This window comes from Peromyscus californicus, unplaced genomic scaffold (genome assembly GCF_007827085.1).
Source record: "Peromyscus californicus insignis strain IS unplaced genomic scaffold, ASM782708v3 Scaffold_12__1_contigs__length_115047231, whole genome shotgun sequence".
Classification (NCBI taxonomy): domain Eukaryota; kingdom Metazoa; phylum Chordata; class Mammalia; order Rodentia; family Cricetidae; genus Peromyscus; species Peromyscus californicus.
In genome coordinates this window covers 23420785-23435894 of record NW_026294413.1, presented here as the reverse complement: position 1 = coordinate 23435894, position 15110 = coordinate 23420785, and the positions used below count along the sequence as shown (strand labels likewise).

Genomic DNA, 15110 nt, shown 5'->3' with positions numbered 1-15110 from the left:
TACACGCATACACTCACACATCCACTGACCAAGGAGGAGCTATAGTTCCTCAGTATCTTAAGAAGCTGCAGGCCAAAACCCCCACCAGGCTACCTGGAAGAGCATGGTCCTGTTCTTCTCTGAATCCGAGGGCTGCACGTGACTGGGGGCGCTTGCGTGCCTCCTTCTTGGCTGTGGTTTCTGGCTGTTCTCATGAACCTTCTTTTGCAGGACACCTGTGACGCTGCTGCACCGAGATCGGAACTCCTGCTGCTCGTCAAAGCCACAGTCTTCCAAAATCCTCTCTGGGAAGCAACCCCGAGAGCTGGCCAGTGCAGGCTGGCTAGCCAGGGTGGGGAGGCTGGCCAGGGAGGGCAGGGCACGGTGGCTGTTAACTGTACCATCTGCCTCCTCAGGCAGGCTGTCATCTGGGGACACAGGAGACTCGGCCTCAAAGACACCCAGCTCGTCCCCGGGGTCACCACCCCTCTCGCCCTGCAGCTTCCGTCGCTGCTGCTCGTGCAGGCTGAACTTCTCCTTGCAGTCATCAATGAGGCTGGAGGGCGCCTTCTTATGGGTCACGATCACCCTCCCACAGTACAGCACTTCAAACTTCTGCGAGTTATAGAAGGCGTCCTCATTATCTTTGCTGGGTCTGGAGTCCTCCTTCATGGCAGCCTTGGATAACTGCCTGATGCTACTGATCACATCTGGAACCTGGGGAAACAAGGGAAGTTCTCCTTTTAGTGGCATGTCCTGAGATGATTTCTGTTTACCTGACCTGATGGGAGCACACAGAACAGATTTTCAATCTGAATGAGAGGGCGCAGGATGCCTCCAGGAGACAGAGTTGGTGAAATGGGACTACTCTGACATAAACTGCTTCAAGGTAAAATTGAAATGTAACGAGAGTGTTATATTTTCCCACTTAACTATGCTAGTGCCCATCAGGCCAAGTGACTCATACGTGTAAATCTGTTGGTGGTAGGCTGAGGCAGGAGGGATTGTTAGGAGGTAGGGGCCAGCCCAGGCTACAGAGTGGGAGACTATCTCAAAAACAACAACAAAAGGACTAGTTTGTCCAAAACAAAAACATGAGATTGTTTAGGTCACAGAACTTTCAATAAATTCACAGGGAAAAGTTTAAATGCATTTCTGCTGGAAGGAACTGTAGTTCCAACCATGAGATAAAAACCAGACGCTCTCATCAGCACTAGCAAACTAAAACCACCCGAGTCAGACTTCACTGGAGAAGCTGACACCTGGAAATGGATGAGGAATGGCAGTTCTCAAGCAAATTATGCAGGAATATTAAAGGACACAGGACTTTACAACGCTGTTATGGCTTCTCAGGTGGAGCCAAATGCCCCCCACTTCAGTACACACACACAGACACAACCAGCGTGCCTCCAGATGTTTCCCTGCTCTTCCATTCCCTGCTGCTTAGTACCTTCAACACTGTGTAGAATTGATTGTGGAAGACAGAATTTACGTTCCCAGAGGATGGAGACGTCTATGTCTATTTTTCTCCCATTTTTCCCTAGTTTCCTAAGCATCTAGAATAACTCCTGGATTGTAGCAGATCCCAATATATGTATTAGTCCCACCAAAACTCCTTCCATTATTTTAGGAAAGGGAACAACCATCTTATACTCGAGGATGTTCCACACTTTGATGTATGTGTCTTGTCCTTAAATCTTCTAGTGACTGTGTCAGGACCAAGGTTTCTTCTCCTTCGCAGAGTTACTTAGGATTCAGTGCCAGAGAAGCCATTGTTTCAAAACAATACGAATGTCAGCAGGCAAGCATGAAGGTTCTCTATGGAGGATAAAGTCCCTACACTGTCCCTTCAGTGACTCGCCCTGGACTTCCGACACATCTCAACGATGAGGTCAGGTGTCTGCACTAACATGTCTCCTTCTACTCGCCTTAGTTCATTACTTCCTCTACCTGAGTCCACAGTGTTGGAGAGTGAACTAGTTGATATTCAACCCTACTACAAAGTACACTTATTTCAGTAGGTTGATTACAGCCTTATGAGACTTTCTATCCCTCCTTGCCAACTCTGTCCCAGTAAACACTTAGTCCAATTACCAACCCAAAGATCCCTAAACCTCAAGTATCTGTAGTACAAAATCAGAAACACTGTCTGTAGGAACTCTTTTTCATTTCAGATGTATATGTAAGGTCTGCATTTAATGTATATTATATATGTGTGTATTTACATATTATACATACATATACAATATATGTATTTATTATATATATATGTGTGCGCGTGCGCGCGTGTGTGTGTGTGTGTGTGTGTGTGTGTGTGTGTGTGTGTGTGTGCATGTGCGCGTGGATGTGCACATACATTAAATGAGTTATTGATGCCTACAAAGGTCAGAAGAGGATATCAGATACCCTAGAACTGGATTTAGAGATGGTTGTGGGCCACCAAGCAGGGGTTGGGAATCAAACCTGGGTCCTCTGCAAGAACAGCCAGTGCTCTTAACTGCTGAACCATCTCTCCAGCCCCTTGAAGGAACTTTTTCAGCTTTTTTTTTCATTACTACCATAAAAATGATCCAGGTACAGCATCAAAGTTACATTCCACAGTGAGACTGCATACAGCCAGCTCCTCACTACTTCTGTCAAATCCTCTGGACGTCAAATGTTTGACATTTCTGTTGTTGTATGAAGAACGGAGACCTCTTCAGTGAATGCCTAACCAGTGGCTGAACTGCCACAGCCGCTGGAATTCCTTTCTGTGACCACAGAAAAGGCCCAACACCTCAGTGGAATACAGTAAATGGTTCCATTTACATCAGCAGAGCCTGCCACCCTGAATCCTGAACTGCGTGGGTAATTTAACCTTCCAGTAATTTAACATGTTTACACCATAAAACTGATTCCAATTGCCTTTAATATCTCCTCCCAGGCTGTGACTCACCACAGCTTCAGTGACCCGGGCCACAGACGCTAACCACAAAACCTAGCTGAGGAGATCCAGCTCTGTCTATGCCTCTCCTTATGTGAAAGACAAGGAGAAGCAAATCGAGCACCCTACAGCCCCTGCCCACACACCCATCATGCATGAGAAAGGTCACACTGTCCATTGTCATTACTGTGAGGATAATAAAGTATCCACAGTAGAGAGTGTTATAAGAGAAACACACACACACACACACACACACACACACACACACACACATACATTCCTTTTTGGCATTTGTTTATGGGATCCACCAGAAACATTGTAATAGAAATAAAGTCTTTCTCCAGTACTGGCACAGACCTGTTTTGGTAGAATTAATAACATTCTCCTGCAGCACAGTGCTAAATGATGTGTATCTATCTGTGCAGTTATAAATACTGCTGAATAAATATGAGTCCTCTGTGCATGTGTTACATCTCCATCTCTTTCCTGTACTGTGAAACAGGAGTTTTTATTTGAGAGAAAAATGTAAGCTGCAGTAATTTGTGTCTTACCAGAATTCTTCTCTGTGACCAATAGGAAAAGCTTGGTCTCAGAACTTGGTGTATGTGTGTGTGTGTGTGTGTGTGTGTGTGTGTGTGTGTGTGTGTGTGTGTCTCTGTGTGTGTATGTGTCTCTGTGTGTGTGTGTCTATGTCTGTGTATGTGTCTGTGTATGTGTGTGTGTACGTGTGTCTGTATGTGTCTGTATGTGAATGTGTGTGTGTGTGTGTGTGTGTGCTGCCTATATTTAGGAGACATGGCCCCTCAAAAACAGGGAACCATAGCTTCTCCCTCTGCTTATTGCTCACCAGAGTAGAAAGTGCCAATGTTTTTCCAGAACACCCCCAAATGCTGCCGAGCGCCCCACCATATACACTTAGCTGTGCATTCCAGCTATTTGTGTTCTGGCAACAAATATCTCTACTGCTCAGACGCTGCCTGCAGCCCACACAGCCTGATTCAGACTTAGAGTTAATTCAAGGCGCCGTTTTTATTCTGGGCAACATTTACTCGCTAACAGAAACAAAACCGGAAAAGACGCCAGCCAGACAGACACTAGGAAGCTTATATTCCACAGCCAGCTCCGCTGATGTTTTGCTCGGTTCCCTCTGGAAAGTGGTTTTTTGCCTCTGTAAACTAGAGTTGTCTCAAGAATGAAAGATGACAGATGCTCAGAGTTCACTTAGAGAGCCAAAACCTGTGAATCTGTTTCTAGATGGGTGCCAACGTAACCTAAGAAAAGGAAAACTTTTATCATTTTAAGTCAGAAAAGGCCTACATTGTTGGAACTATTCATTTCCAGGAATGCATGATAATTTAACAGACAATACAATGAAGGAAGCTTCTTCAAGTGCCTCGTGCCATTCAGAAAAAGCACAGTGCCACCTTTAGCTGATATTTTGTTGTTATACCTCCAGGGACTCAACAAAGCAACAGATTCAAGAACCAAGACTCAGCCATTAAAGCAGTGCACACTCTAGATCCCTCCAGCTCCCCCCAAAATTACTACTAGCTCCTTTGATGCCATGTTGCTGCTTATCATCAATCAAACACTATTATTTAACATATTAAAAAATATTTGTACTTTCAAACTATAATTTGCCTAACTCGAGAGAACACTAATTCTACCACTACATATGTTTCCACACATGGCTAAAGCATGGTTCTCAACCTTCCTAACACGTGACCCTTTAATACAGTTCCTCATGTTGTGCTGACCCCCAACCATAAAATTATTTTCATCGCTCCTTCATAACTATAATTTTGCTACTGTTATTAATCATAATATAAATATTTTTGGAGACGGAGATTTGCCAAAGGGGTCACAACCCACAGATTTAGAATCACTGGTCTAAAGCCTTCAGAAAGCCCAAGATAGAACCCTGAGTGCAAAAAGCACCAAGGAACGATACCTTTGATCAGGAAGCCAGCTGACACCGACCTCCTCATAGACAGTATGGAGTGTGCTAGACCGTGGGCCTCCTCAGCTTTCCCCCTCTGCCCCTCTCTTTCTGAACAAGCCAGCTGCAGTCTGAGTGGTGGTGTTCAAGTCCACATTATCACTGTGTGGCCAATGAGAAGACTGCCCAGCTGTAATTGCTTCAAATGTGAAGTACTTTCTGAGTCTGCAATCAGGAAAACATGCAGATTGCTGGGGATGAAGGCGCCAAAGCTATGGCTTTTTACAAAAAGAAGAAATGCTTTATTGTTGACGACTATTCCTTTTCTTCTGCTCTTTAACCATGTGGCTAACATTTACTAATTGTATAGATAAGAGAAAATTAATCTATAGGATGAGGTTCCTTTCCTCACGGAGCTCAGATGTCCATCAGCAAACACTGGTAAAGGGATGTAAACAGGAATATAAGAGTGCACTTCCTAAAATAAGGCTCTAAAAGATCAATTAGGTCCTTGTTTACAGTTGGTCGATCCTAGCTGATTGGTTCATTATTCATCTTTTTCTAATTGTTACAAGCAGGCACAGCAGTATTGAAATAAAGGAAAAACATAAAAGTTGAGGGAAAAATATCATGGAACATGTCAATAAACTGAAGGAGCTGTCTACTGGGAATAACAGTTTAAAGTAGCCTCACCCACACAGAAAGAATATGGAGTCTGTCTTGTAAATAATGTATGCTTTTGGAGAAAGGGTAGTTCTTTGTAATTCTGCCATGCCTAAGAAACAAGATTCTAAGGGCGGGAGAGATGGTTGAGGGGTGAGGAACACATTTGCTCACACAGAGAATTGGAGTTTGGTTCCCAACACACACATACAATGGCTCACAGCCACCTGTAACTCCAGCTCCAGCAGATCTGAGGCCCTCTTCTGACCTCTGTAGGCACTAGCAGTAATATACAAAAACTCCACACAAAACACACTTTAAAAAAAAAATAGATTATCTAGGCAGTGTGGGATGTCAGAAGTAGGAAGGCATAAAGTGAAATCGAGCATTTTAAGAAAGAGTAGTTTGGTAACTCAATGTTACCATTTCTATTGGACTCCCTAAAAATTTCATGACCGTGCAATGGAGGACAATGAGAGGTACACACCATGAAGCAGCTTGTTTGTATTAGAGAAGCAGCGCTAGCCTTAGCTACTTTTCCAGACACTGTTGCCTTGGCAGCACCATCCGGTTTGTCCTGTGATATGAGGTGAGGCTGTCTGAAAACTTCATCGTGATATTTCTAGAGGGTATCTTCCCATACAGCCCAGGCTGATCCGGAAGCTCATGCAATCCATCACCCAAGCCTCCCAGGTAGTCGCGACTACAAACGTAGGCTGTAACGCACAGCCTCACTTTGAACTTTTCCCACACGTCCTTCAAAGTCTTTGCATTTGGTTTAAAACCCTAAGTTATTGTTCCAGAGTAAACATCCCACAGTTGTTAGTATTCTGACCCGCCCCTTGGAAACCCGCCCCTTGGAGCCGCCCTGCATCCTAATGTAGAAGTCTCATTTTAAGGAAAAACCCCTCCCCTTCCTCTCCTCTCTTCCGCTCTCTCTTTCTCTCCATTCCCACGAGGTGTGCACCCTCGGTTCCCCCTTCCTCTCTCTTCTTTCCGTCTTTCCCTCCTTCCCTTTCTTTCTCTTCATCTCTCTATTATAATAAACTCACTTCTGTGAGGATGCAGGACCTAGGTTGTGAATGACCTACCGCCGCCCTGCCACTACATCTGCCCGGCATTTTCCCTCACGCGTGGGACTCCCTGGTCCAGCCAGCTGGGGGGGAGGGGGTCCCCCACATGCAATACCATAACAGAAGTAAGATAAAGTTTAATTTTGGGTGGGTGCAGATTCAAATTATACTAGAGTAATAGAATGACTTTAAAATAATAAGATTGTAAAGCTCTTGGTGCCCTTGAGAAGTCTCTGGCCTACCCCATCTTGTTTCAAAACAAACTTCTTACATCAAAAGTTAAAGCAATAAAGAAGATAATGAGATTAAAAGCGTCGATTCGGGGCCAAAGAAAGCAGAGCACAGTAGCTCTGTGACTCGAACCAGACTCCTACGAGCCGCTTTGGTTTTGATCTCCGGGCTAGGAGCCAAGATGGTTTCCTCTTAGCCCAGGGTTGCTTTGGTTCTTAGCAACCATCAGCTATTTTGCTCCAGACCCTGGTACCATCCCGGCTTTTCTCTCACCGCGGTTTGCCGGATACCAAGTTAGCACGGAGGAGATGTGTTTAACCTTCTTCACTAAGTCCTTCCCCACTCTGTCTTACTGCTCTAGGCACGGAATGCCTTCCATGGGAAGTTAATGTTTTAGTTTACTTTTCCTTACGTGTTTGTGCATGGACACATGTAGGTGGGTGCCCCCAGAGGCCAGAAAGGGACATCAGAGCCCTTGGAGATGGAGTAACAGGTGGTTGTAAGCCGCCTGCCATAAGCACTGGGAACCAAACGCTGATTCTCTGCAGAGCTCTTAACTACCGAGCCAGCTCTCCAGACCCCAGGTATATCTTCCTAGCCTATGACCGTTACAAATTGCAGAAGCGTATGCCATACACAAGTGTAATGCACAGGAAATAAATAGTGGAGAATCACAGGATGTGATCGAGAGTAGAATCCCATAAGAAGCGGTGGTGCTCAATGATGGAGGGAAAGAAAACGGGACACAGGGTAAGGTGGGTGACAAGAAGTTAGAAGGAAAAACTCATGTGTCGTATTCTCTGTCACAAACAAACCATTGTTTAGAAAGAGATGCAATTCATTATGTGGCATGGTAGAAAAGCACAGAGCATAAACTTCACCCTCAGTGGCAGCCCCATTCCAATACCTACTGCTGCCTACAGAAGGTCTACATCTGTTGAGGGCTTCATCTGGAAAGTGTAAATCACAATGCTTAGCTCAGGGAAATTTTGAATAAAGTGTGTGAATATGCCTGAAAATGTTGGGACAGGAAAATAGCCAACAATATTTAATTAAAGCTAAAGTATAATTCTGTTTTGTGCTACCTAAGAAAATGAAAGAAACCATGTCAACATGAACATCCTGGCCCTCACAAAATGGGAGAGGTGAGAGGGCTGGGGAGAAAAAAAAATACTGTGCAAGATAAGTAAATTCTTGAGGATTTTAGAGAGGGAAAAGTTTCGAGAAGGAACAGACTGATGCAAGGAATGAGGAAAAGATGTAAGGAAAGGAAATCCGTATAAGACTCCTCACAGTTTTAGAGAAAGGACTCTCTGTAAGACATAGGGCAAAAGCCATGGCCAGTAAAGACCTTAGTCCTGCACACATCTGGGGGAGGCACATTCCAGACATCAAGGACATCAAGTCCAAGGCTCAGAGCCACACACTAGCCTGGTGTGTCCAGGGAACTGCAGGAAGTCCGTGTGGCTGGGATGAGTGAACGGGGAGAGATTTTTGAACCTAGGTGACTGAGGTAATTGTGGGGACGCAGAGACTGACATCATGCAGGCCTTGAAAGGACTTCAGCTTTTATTCTTAGTGTGACCGGCTGAGTGAAAACATGACATGATTTAGGCTATATTTTCAAAAGAGCCTTTGGCTACTGCATGGAAAACAGACATCCGTGCTGACCCAGGACGAGCTACCAATGACTCACACACCAGCAACCATGAGGAGGGTGGCAAGCAGCGGACAGCATCTCCATGTAATATTAAAGGTACAGTGTGGGTTTTGATGGCCCTGAGGTGGGGAACAGGAGACAGAGAAGTCATGACAACTTCATGTTTGGGAGGCAGAGGAATTAGGGAAGCAGAGCTGCAGTGCACCAGGCTGGGAGGGGCAGCTGAAGGCATCAGGAGCTTGGTTTGGGCTATAAATTGAGATGTGCATAGACATCCAAGGGCAGTGTCAGCAGGCCGCTGAATCTATGTCTGTCGCTCCGAGTGCAGAGTAGAACTGACGCAGAAAACTTGAAGCTATTACCATATAGAGAGCTTTAAAGCTGTAAGATCAGATGGTTTCATCGAGAGACTTTATAGAGGGGCTAGGGAGATGGCTCAGTGGGTAGAAAGCTTGCTGTGCAAAAAATGGGAACGTGAGTTTGAACCCCAGAAATAATGTAAAGTCAACCAGGGAAACACACATCTGTAATCCCAAGGCTCCCACAGGATGGAAGGTAGAGACAAGCTCCCAGAACACTCCGAGGCTAGCTAGCCTGGCATACTCAGCAGTAAACAAGAGGACTGATGCCCAAGGCTGTCCCCTGACCTCCACACTGTGGTCTGTACACACCCACTTCTACACTGTTTAAAAAGATAAAGGGTTGGTGTAGACAGAGGGAAACAGACAGAAATACGGTAAGTGAGGCACACAGAGGAAAATACCCCAGTCTCCCCACCCCCAAGTCTCCCCACCCCCAGTCTCCCCACCCCCAGTCTCCCTCCCAGTCTCCCCACCCGCCAAGTCTCCCTACCCCTAGTCTCCCCATTCCCAAGTCTCCCCACCCCCAGTCTCCCCACACCCCAAGTCTCCCCACCCCCAGTCTCCCCACACCCCCAGTCTCCACACCTCCAGTCTCCCCACCCCCCAGTCTCCCTCCCAGTCTCCCCACCCGCCAAGTCTCCCCACCCCCAGTCTCCCCACACCCCCAGTCTCCCGACACCCCAGTCTCAAGCGCTTACAGTGAGGAAGATGAAGAGACATAAACACAGGAAAACACATCAAGAACCAGGAATATAAGCACCCAAGAAAAGGACCCTGAAGTCAGTAATCACAGAATACCCAATGTGGGATCATAGGTGGCTTTGGGGCGCACGCGCGCGTGCGCACACACACACACACACACACACACACACACACACACACACACACACACACACATTCTGTGAACTGCAGGCAAAACCTTTACTAGAGTAGGTTCAAAAGACAATTTATTTCCAGAGAGACCAGAGAGATAGAAAAAAAGTGATGGGGCTGGAGAGCTGGTTCAGCTGTTCCTTGTTGCTCTTTGAGGGGACCCAGGCTCTATTCCACGCACCTACACAGTGGCTCACAACCATCAGCAACTCCAGTTCCAAGGGATCTGATGCTCTTATGACCTCTTCACGCACCAGACACACACTTGGTACACAGACGTACATGCAGGCACAACACTAACAATCCACACAAAAATAATAAAAAAAATCCAAAGAAAACGTCATAAATAAAAATGTTTAAATGGTGGTGTTCACTGAAGAATGCTTAGTAGGAAGGGACAAACTGGTAAGCTAGAAAAAGATGGCAGAATTGTGGGAACAATGTCCTCAAGTGGGCAACGCGGAAGAGACACACAACCAGCAGGAACAGTTCGACGAACAGGGAAAGGGAACTGCCAAGGCCTGGTGTGGGCCGATGTGGGGGTGGCCATGGCAGGCTTCCTCCTTCCACTCCTTCACTCCCCTGCAAATCCCAAGGCACACTCATGAGCAGAGCTCAGATCCGACAGAGCATTGAGTGGGAGACGTTGAATGTAATGCAAAGTGTTTTTAAGCTGAGTTGTGAGGCAAAGTTGTTTGGGAATCTTAAGGCTACTCTTTATGGGGTCTCACGGAGGCAATTATGATTGAACTGAAGATTTCACCAGACAGCTTAAATATCTTAAGTGAAACCTGGCAATGAGGAAATAGAAAACAGGAATCTGTGCCATTAAATGAAGTCATGCAAATGAACTCCATTCCCAGCACAGGCTGAAGCTGGGAGCCATCCTAAGAAGTACTGTATCTATCGGTTGCCTTTCTTGTTGCAAGGACAAAGGATCTACCAAAGGCAACTTAAGGGAGAGTTTTGGTTCCTAACTTGAAGGTATATAGTCAGTCACAGAAGAGGAATCTAGTCCCGTTGCATCTGCAGTCAGTAAGAAATGGGGGAAAATGAATTTCTCTTGCTTGCTTCCTCCTTTGTTCTGGAACCGCAGCTGCTGAGACGATGCCACCCACATTCAGGGTGGGTCTTCCCTCGACAGGTAAATCTCTTGGGAACACTCCCACAGACAGGCCCAGGGCTGTGTCTCCTAGGTGATTCCAAATCCAGTTTGGTTAACAGTGAAGATTAGCATCACAAATATATTTTGGAAATAGTCTGCATAGACTTAGGATAAAGGAAGAGAATATTTTTGTATCTTTCCAAAAATGTCTGTATCAAGTATTTGGGTCACTTGTGAAAAATAATTCCCTACTTATTTCCTTGTGTAGATACACTTTTTAAAAAGCCAAATGAAAAATGAAGTCATTGAAACTTCTTATACACATGTACTCAAGAAAGTTAATCCTTTTTCTAATTGTAGTAACACAGAGTAACAGTATTATGAATCACTCTAAATTGATGTTGTTTATAATGGCACTGTGAGATCCATGGTTCGGAATGCTGCATATCTCTGCAACCAACATAAAACACAGTGAGTTAACCTATTAGCTGATTTTATTACTAGGAATATGTACTTAATGCGGTTTAATACTACCTGCAGTTACTGTAATGACCACAAGAGGGAGCTTTCTCACATGAACTAGTGTCAGTAATGTAACCACAATAGAATAATACCAAAAAAAGATAGTTTATAAAATTATTACCACTGCTCTTATTTTAGGCTCATAAAATCAACCACTTTGAAGTAAAGTAACTGGAGATTTGAATATTTTAACAAGTATGAAATTAGCAAGTTAATAAAAATAAGGTTACTTTGAAAAAACTATTGTCACATCAGGATTTAATGACTTTGAACCTGTTAAATATGTTCACGGAGGACATAATAAACATAATAAAAAAAGTCTTGGTATTTTACCAGGATCTATGAAAATATGAAGCCTTCTAAACAAAATATCAAACGGGGACAGTTAATAAATTTCAACTCATGCAATGTCTGAACCCCAGAAGAGAGACGGTTTGAGCAAGGCACGCTTGTGCAATGGAATGGGGGCCAGGGGCCGGGCACTAAGCCCAGAGGACCTGAACACCACAAGTTCGCTGAGATCAGTAGATGGAGTTGTAACAGTATCAGGAGACTAAAACGCCACACATTTCTCAGAAACCTATTTCTGTCCTGACGCCCCATATTGCTTCAGATATTAATAACAACAGCACAACAGATCTTTCACGTTGTAAACAAAGTAACAGACAACTTTCTTGATCATGTTTTCTGGGGATTTCAGTTGCTTGCAAACATTATCATTAATCACTAAAGGTGCACATGCCCCTCTTCTCCCAAGAAGAGAAACAAAACCAAAACCATGCTAACTTCGTTATCACTCAAAGATAAAAAGAAAACACACAATTGCCTCTCTCCAAAAATAGGCCACAAGAAAGGGCAGCCACAAGCAGCCAGATGCCTGCTCTCTGACCCAAGCTGGCACATTTCCTGAGTGACAGCAGAGGGCTGGTCTCCCCACAGTCACTATTTATACTGGAGCTCTATATGACCCTGTCTCCAGCTGCACAGTAGATTTTATCCCCGTGGAAACAACAGGAGCCATAGTGAGGTATGTCTGATTCAGCAATTGCCAGTAAATGAAAATTTAACAGTATGATGTCTTCCAGCAAGGTTGCCTTTTGTTCGGAACTGGGAGCACAGTTGATATCAATCACCCAGGGAGGGCTCTTACCAGAAAAGACAACTCCCGCTCTCACATCAGTAGACCTGAGGAATTCCTCACTGTTCATTAAAAATCACAAAGCTGTCTCCCCCTTCCACACCTACAGAGAATGTAACCATTTAGGTGGCTCAAAGGATATGATTTTTCCTGTCATCTTCGATGGAAGAAGAAGAAAAAAATGAGACTTTCAGGGTCTCTGAGAAATAACATACTTATGTGTACGTCCCTGATTTGAAATACAATTAGTAAATGTAATACACACTGTCACAAGCAATAAGCCTCTACCCCTGAGGTCTCTGAAATATCGCCACATTGCTTGAGAGACACTTGAAAGAGTGCACCTTTACCCAGCTCATAAGAGGCCCTCCCCACATTTGGATGCATATTCTCTGATAGGTTGCCTCTCCCATTCAACAGAACTCAGTCTTGCTCCTCCTGATATGTTCGATAACAGTATAGTCAAAGACCTCAAGAAGATATTTCTACTTATGAAATTCATAAATAGCACACATTTAGCAATGAATTTATAAGTCTGTTAATTTCTTCATCCTTTCAAATTAAAGCAGTTTTGTGACACTAACCTATTTTTAAGAATATAGTAGTCTTGGGGTAGGGAAATGACTCCGTAAGTGCTTGTATGAGGACCCAAGTTCAGATCCCCAGCACCCACTCAAAAGCCAGGGATGGAAGTGTCTGCCTATAATCCCAGCACCAGAGGGACTGAGACATGTGGGTGCTAGAGACTCATTGGCCAGCTAGCCGATTCTGACATCAACACCTGAACTCTACAGGTGCGCACATGGACACACATAGAGGAGGGGAGGCAAATTTAATACCTGAATATCTCTGAGGGTGAAAGAAGCCCATGCTTTGGTGTTAACATTACAATGAACAGGATTTGAGATAAAAGAAATGAGTAAAATCTGGTCACTAATAATTAATGTGTATGGTGTGATTCCATGTGATCAATTTTGTCAGCTTTCTCAACAAGAGATGTATCTAAGTAACTTCAAGTCAGAAGAAACCAAATTCAAAGCTCCTGATATGATTAAAACTCTATCTACTGATCTCAGCGAACTTGTGGTGGGATGGTCCTTCAGGTTCCTGCTTCACAGAAGAAACTGCCAGACATTCTACAGGACACAGTGGAAAGTGACTGACGAACGCTGCTAATATTAGAGGGACAGTCCTTCAAATTTCCTGCTTCACTGAAAAGTCTGCCAGAAACTCTAGGCCTGTAGGCTAAAGATGGATGCCTCAATGTTGCAGAGGAACTTTGGGTGACTGTCCAAATGTCTCTGTCATTTCTAGAATTGTGAAAGTTGTTTACAGTGCACTTCCTGTTTACTCAGGTAATATTATATCCTTCTGGGGTCTTTGATGGAGTTGAAGACTAGATAGTTATAATTATAATTTTCCTTAGTTATGATAAAAGATAAATTAAATATGAAACTTTAGACTCACAAAGATAGGATAGACAATAGAATATTTTCTTTAATTTTGCCAAATACAAATAGACTAAATATTGTAACTGTAATTCTTGCTTGATAGCTGTTTGTTATATATAATTTTACTATGTAAAGGTTAAAACCTTCCTTTTTTGATTAGACAGAAAAGGGGAAATGATGTGGGATGTCCTTCTGTATACTGTGAATATGTGTTGCTCTTATTGGTTGATAAATAAAACTAGCTGATGGAGAGGCAGAATAAGGTTAGGCGTACATTCACACTGAAGATAGAGATGAAGAAGGGCAGAGTCAGAGCAGATACCACCCAGTCACCCAAGGAGCAAGATGCCAGCAGACCAGTAATGCCACAGCCACGTGGCAATACATAGATAAATAAAAATGGGTTAACTTAAGTTGTATGAGCTAATTAGTAATAAGTCTGAGCCATCCACCAAACAATTATAATTAATATTAAGTCTCTGAATGGTTACTCGGGAACTGGTAGGCAGAAGAGAAACTTTCAATTACAGGTCAGAGATCAGACCCAGCACTCACATAACAAGGAGGATGTCCTTGAAACATCTAGAACCCAGCTCCTTCCAGACTGGCCTAGCCATGATCCACAGGTTCAGGGAGGGCTATTCCTCAAATGAAAAGGCAGAGAGTGATAAAAGGTAGACACAGGACACCCTCTTCTGGGTCTCCCTGCACACACACACACACATGCACACACAGATAGAGAGAAAGACCCCACACATACACCATAAATAAATTTTTTAAATTAATATTTCTTATTGAAAGTGCAATTAAAGGCTTAGGGCTATTTGGTATTATTTATCATCCTTAAATACTTAAGATCAGGTTTCTTCTATTTTACTTATCTATCTTGGGGACTCCAATCTTTTGATCTTAAATATTGGCAACTGTACTCTGGACTACAGGACACAAAGAGAAGAACAAAGAAGGATTACACACACACTCGCATGTGCGCGCACACACACACGCACAAGCACATGTACACATACACACATATACAGATATATACATGCAAACATGCATACATATACACACAGATACATACACATGTACCCACAGGCCAAAACACATACTATGGACATTCTCTTAAGCAAAGTCTCTTAAGGAAATGGTGCACGATAAATCTACTTAGACCCCATTGGCCAGAACAAGAAG

General features: G+C 43.9%; 1 protein-coding gene across 7 annotated transcripts in view; it reads right to left on the bottom strand.

Moving 5' to 3' along the window:
* Positions 1-15110, bottom strand: part of Tbc1d4 (TBC1 domain family member 4) — a 159659-nt gene that overhangs the window by 62787 nt on the left and 81762 nt on the right. For 6 of the 7 annotated variants that reach the window (XM_052732574.1, XM_052732575.1, XM_052732576.1 and 3 more), the window contains exon 2: positions 94-696. In XM_052732574.1, coding sequence (XP_052588534.1) covers positions 94-696 — 603 coding nt within the window. Of the gene's footprint in view, positions 1-93; positions 697-4853; positions 4875-15110 lie in introns of those variants that run through there. The other variant, XM_052732580.1, reaches the window with a different exon arrangement.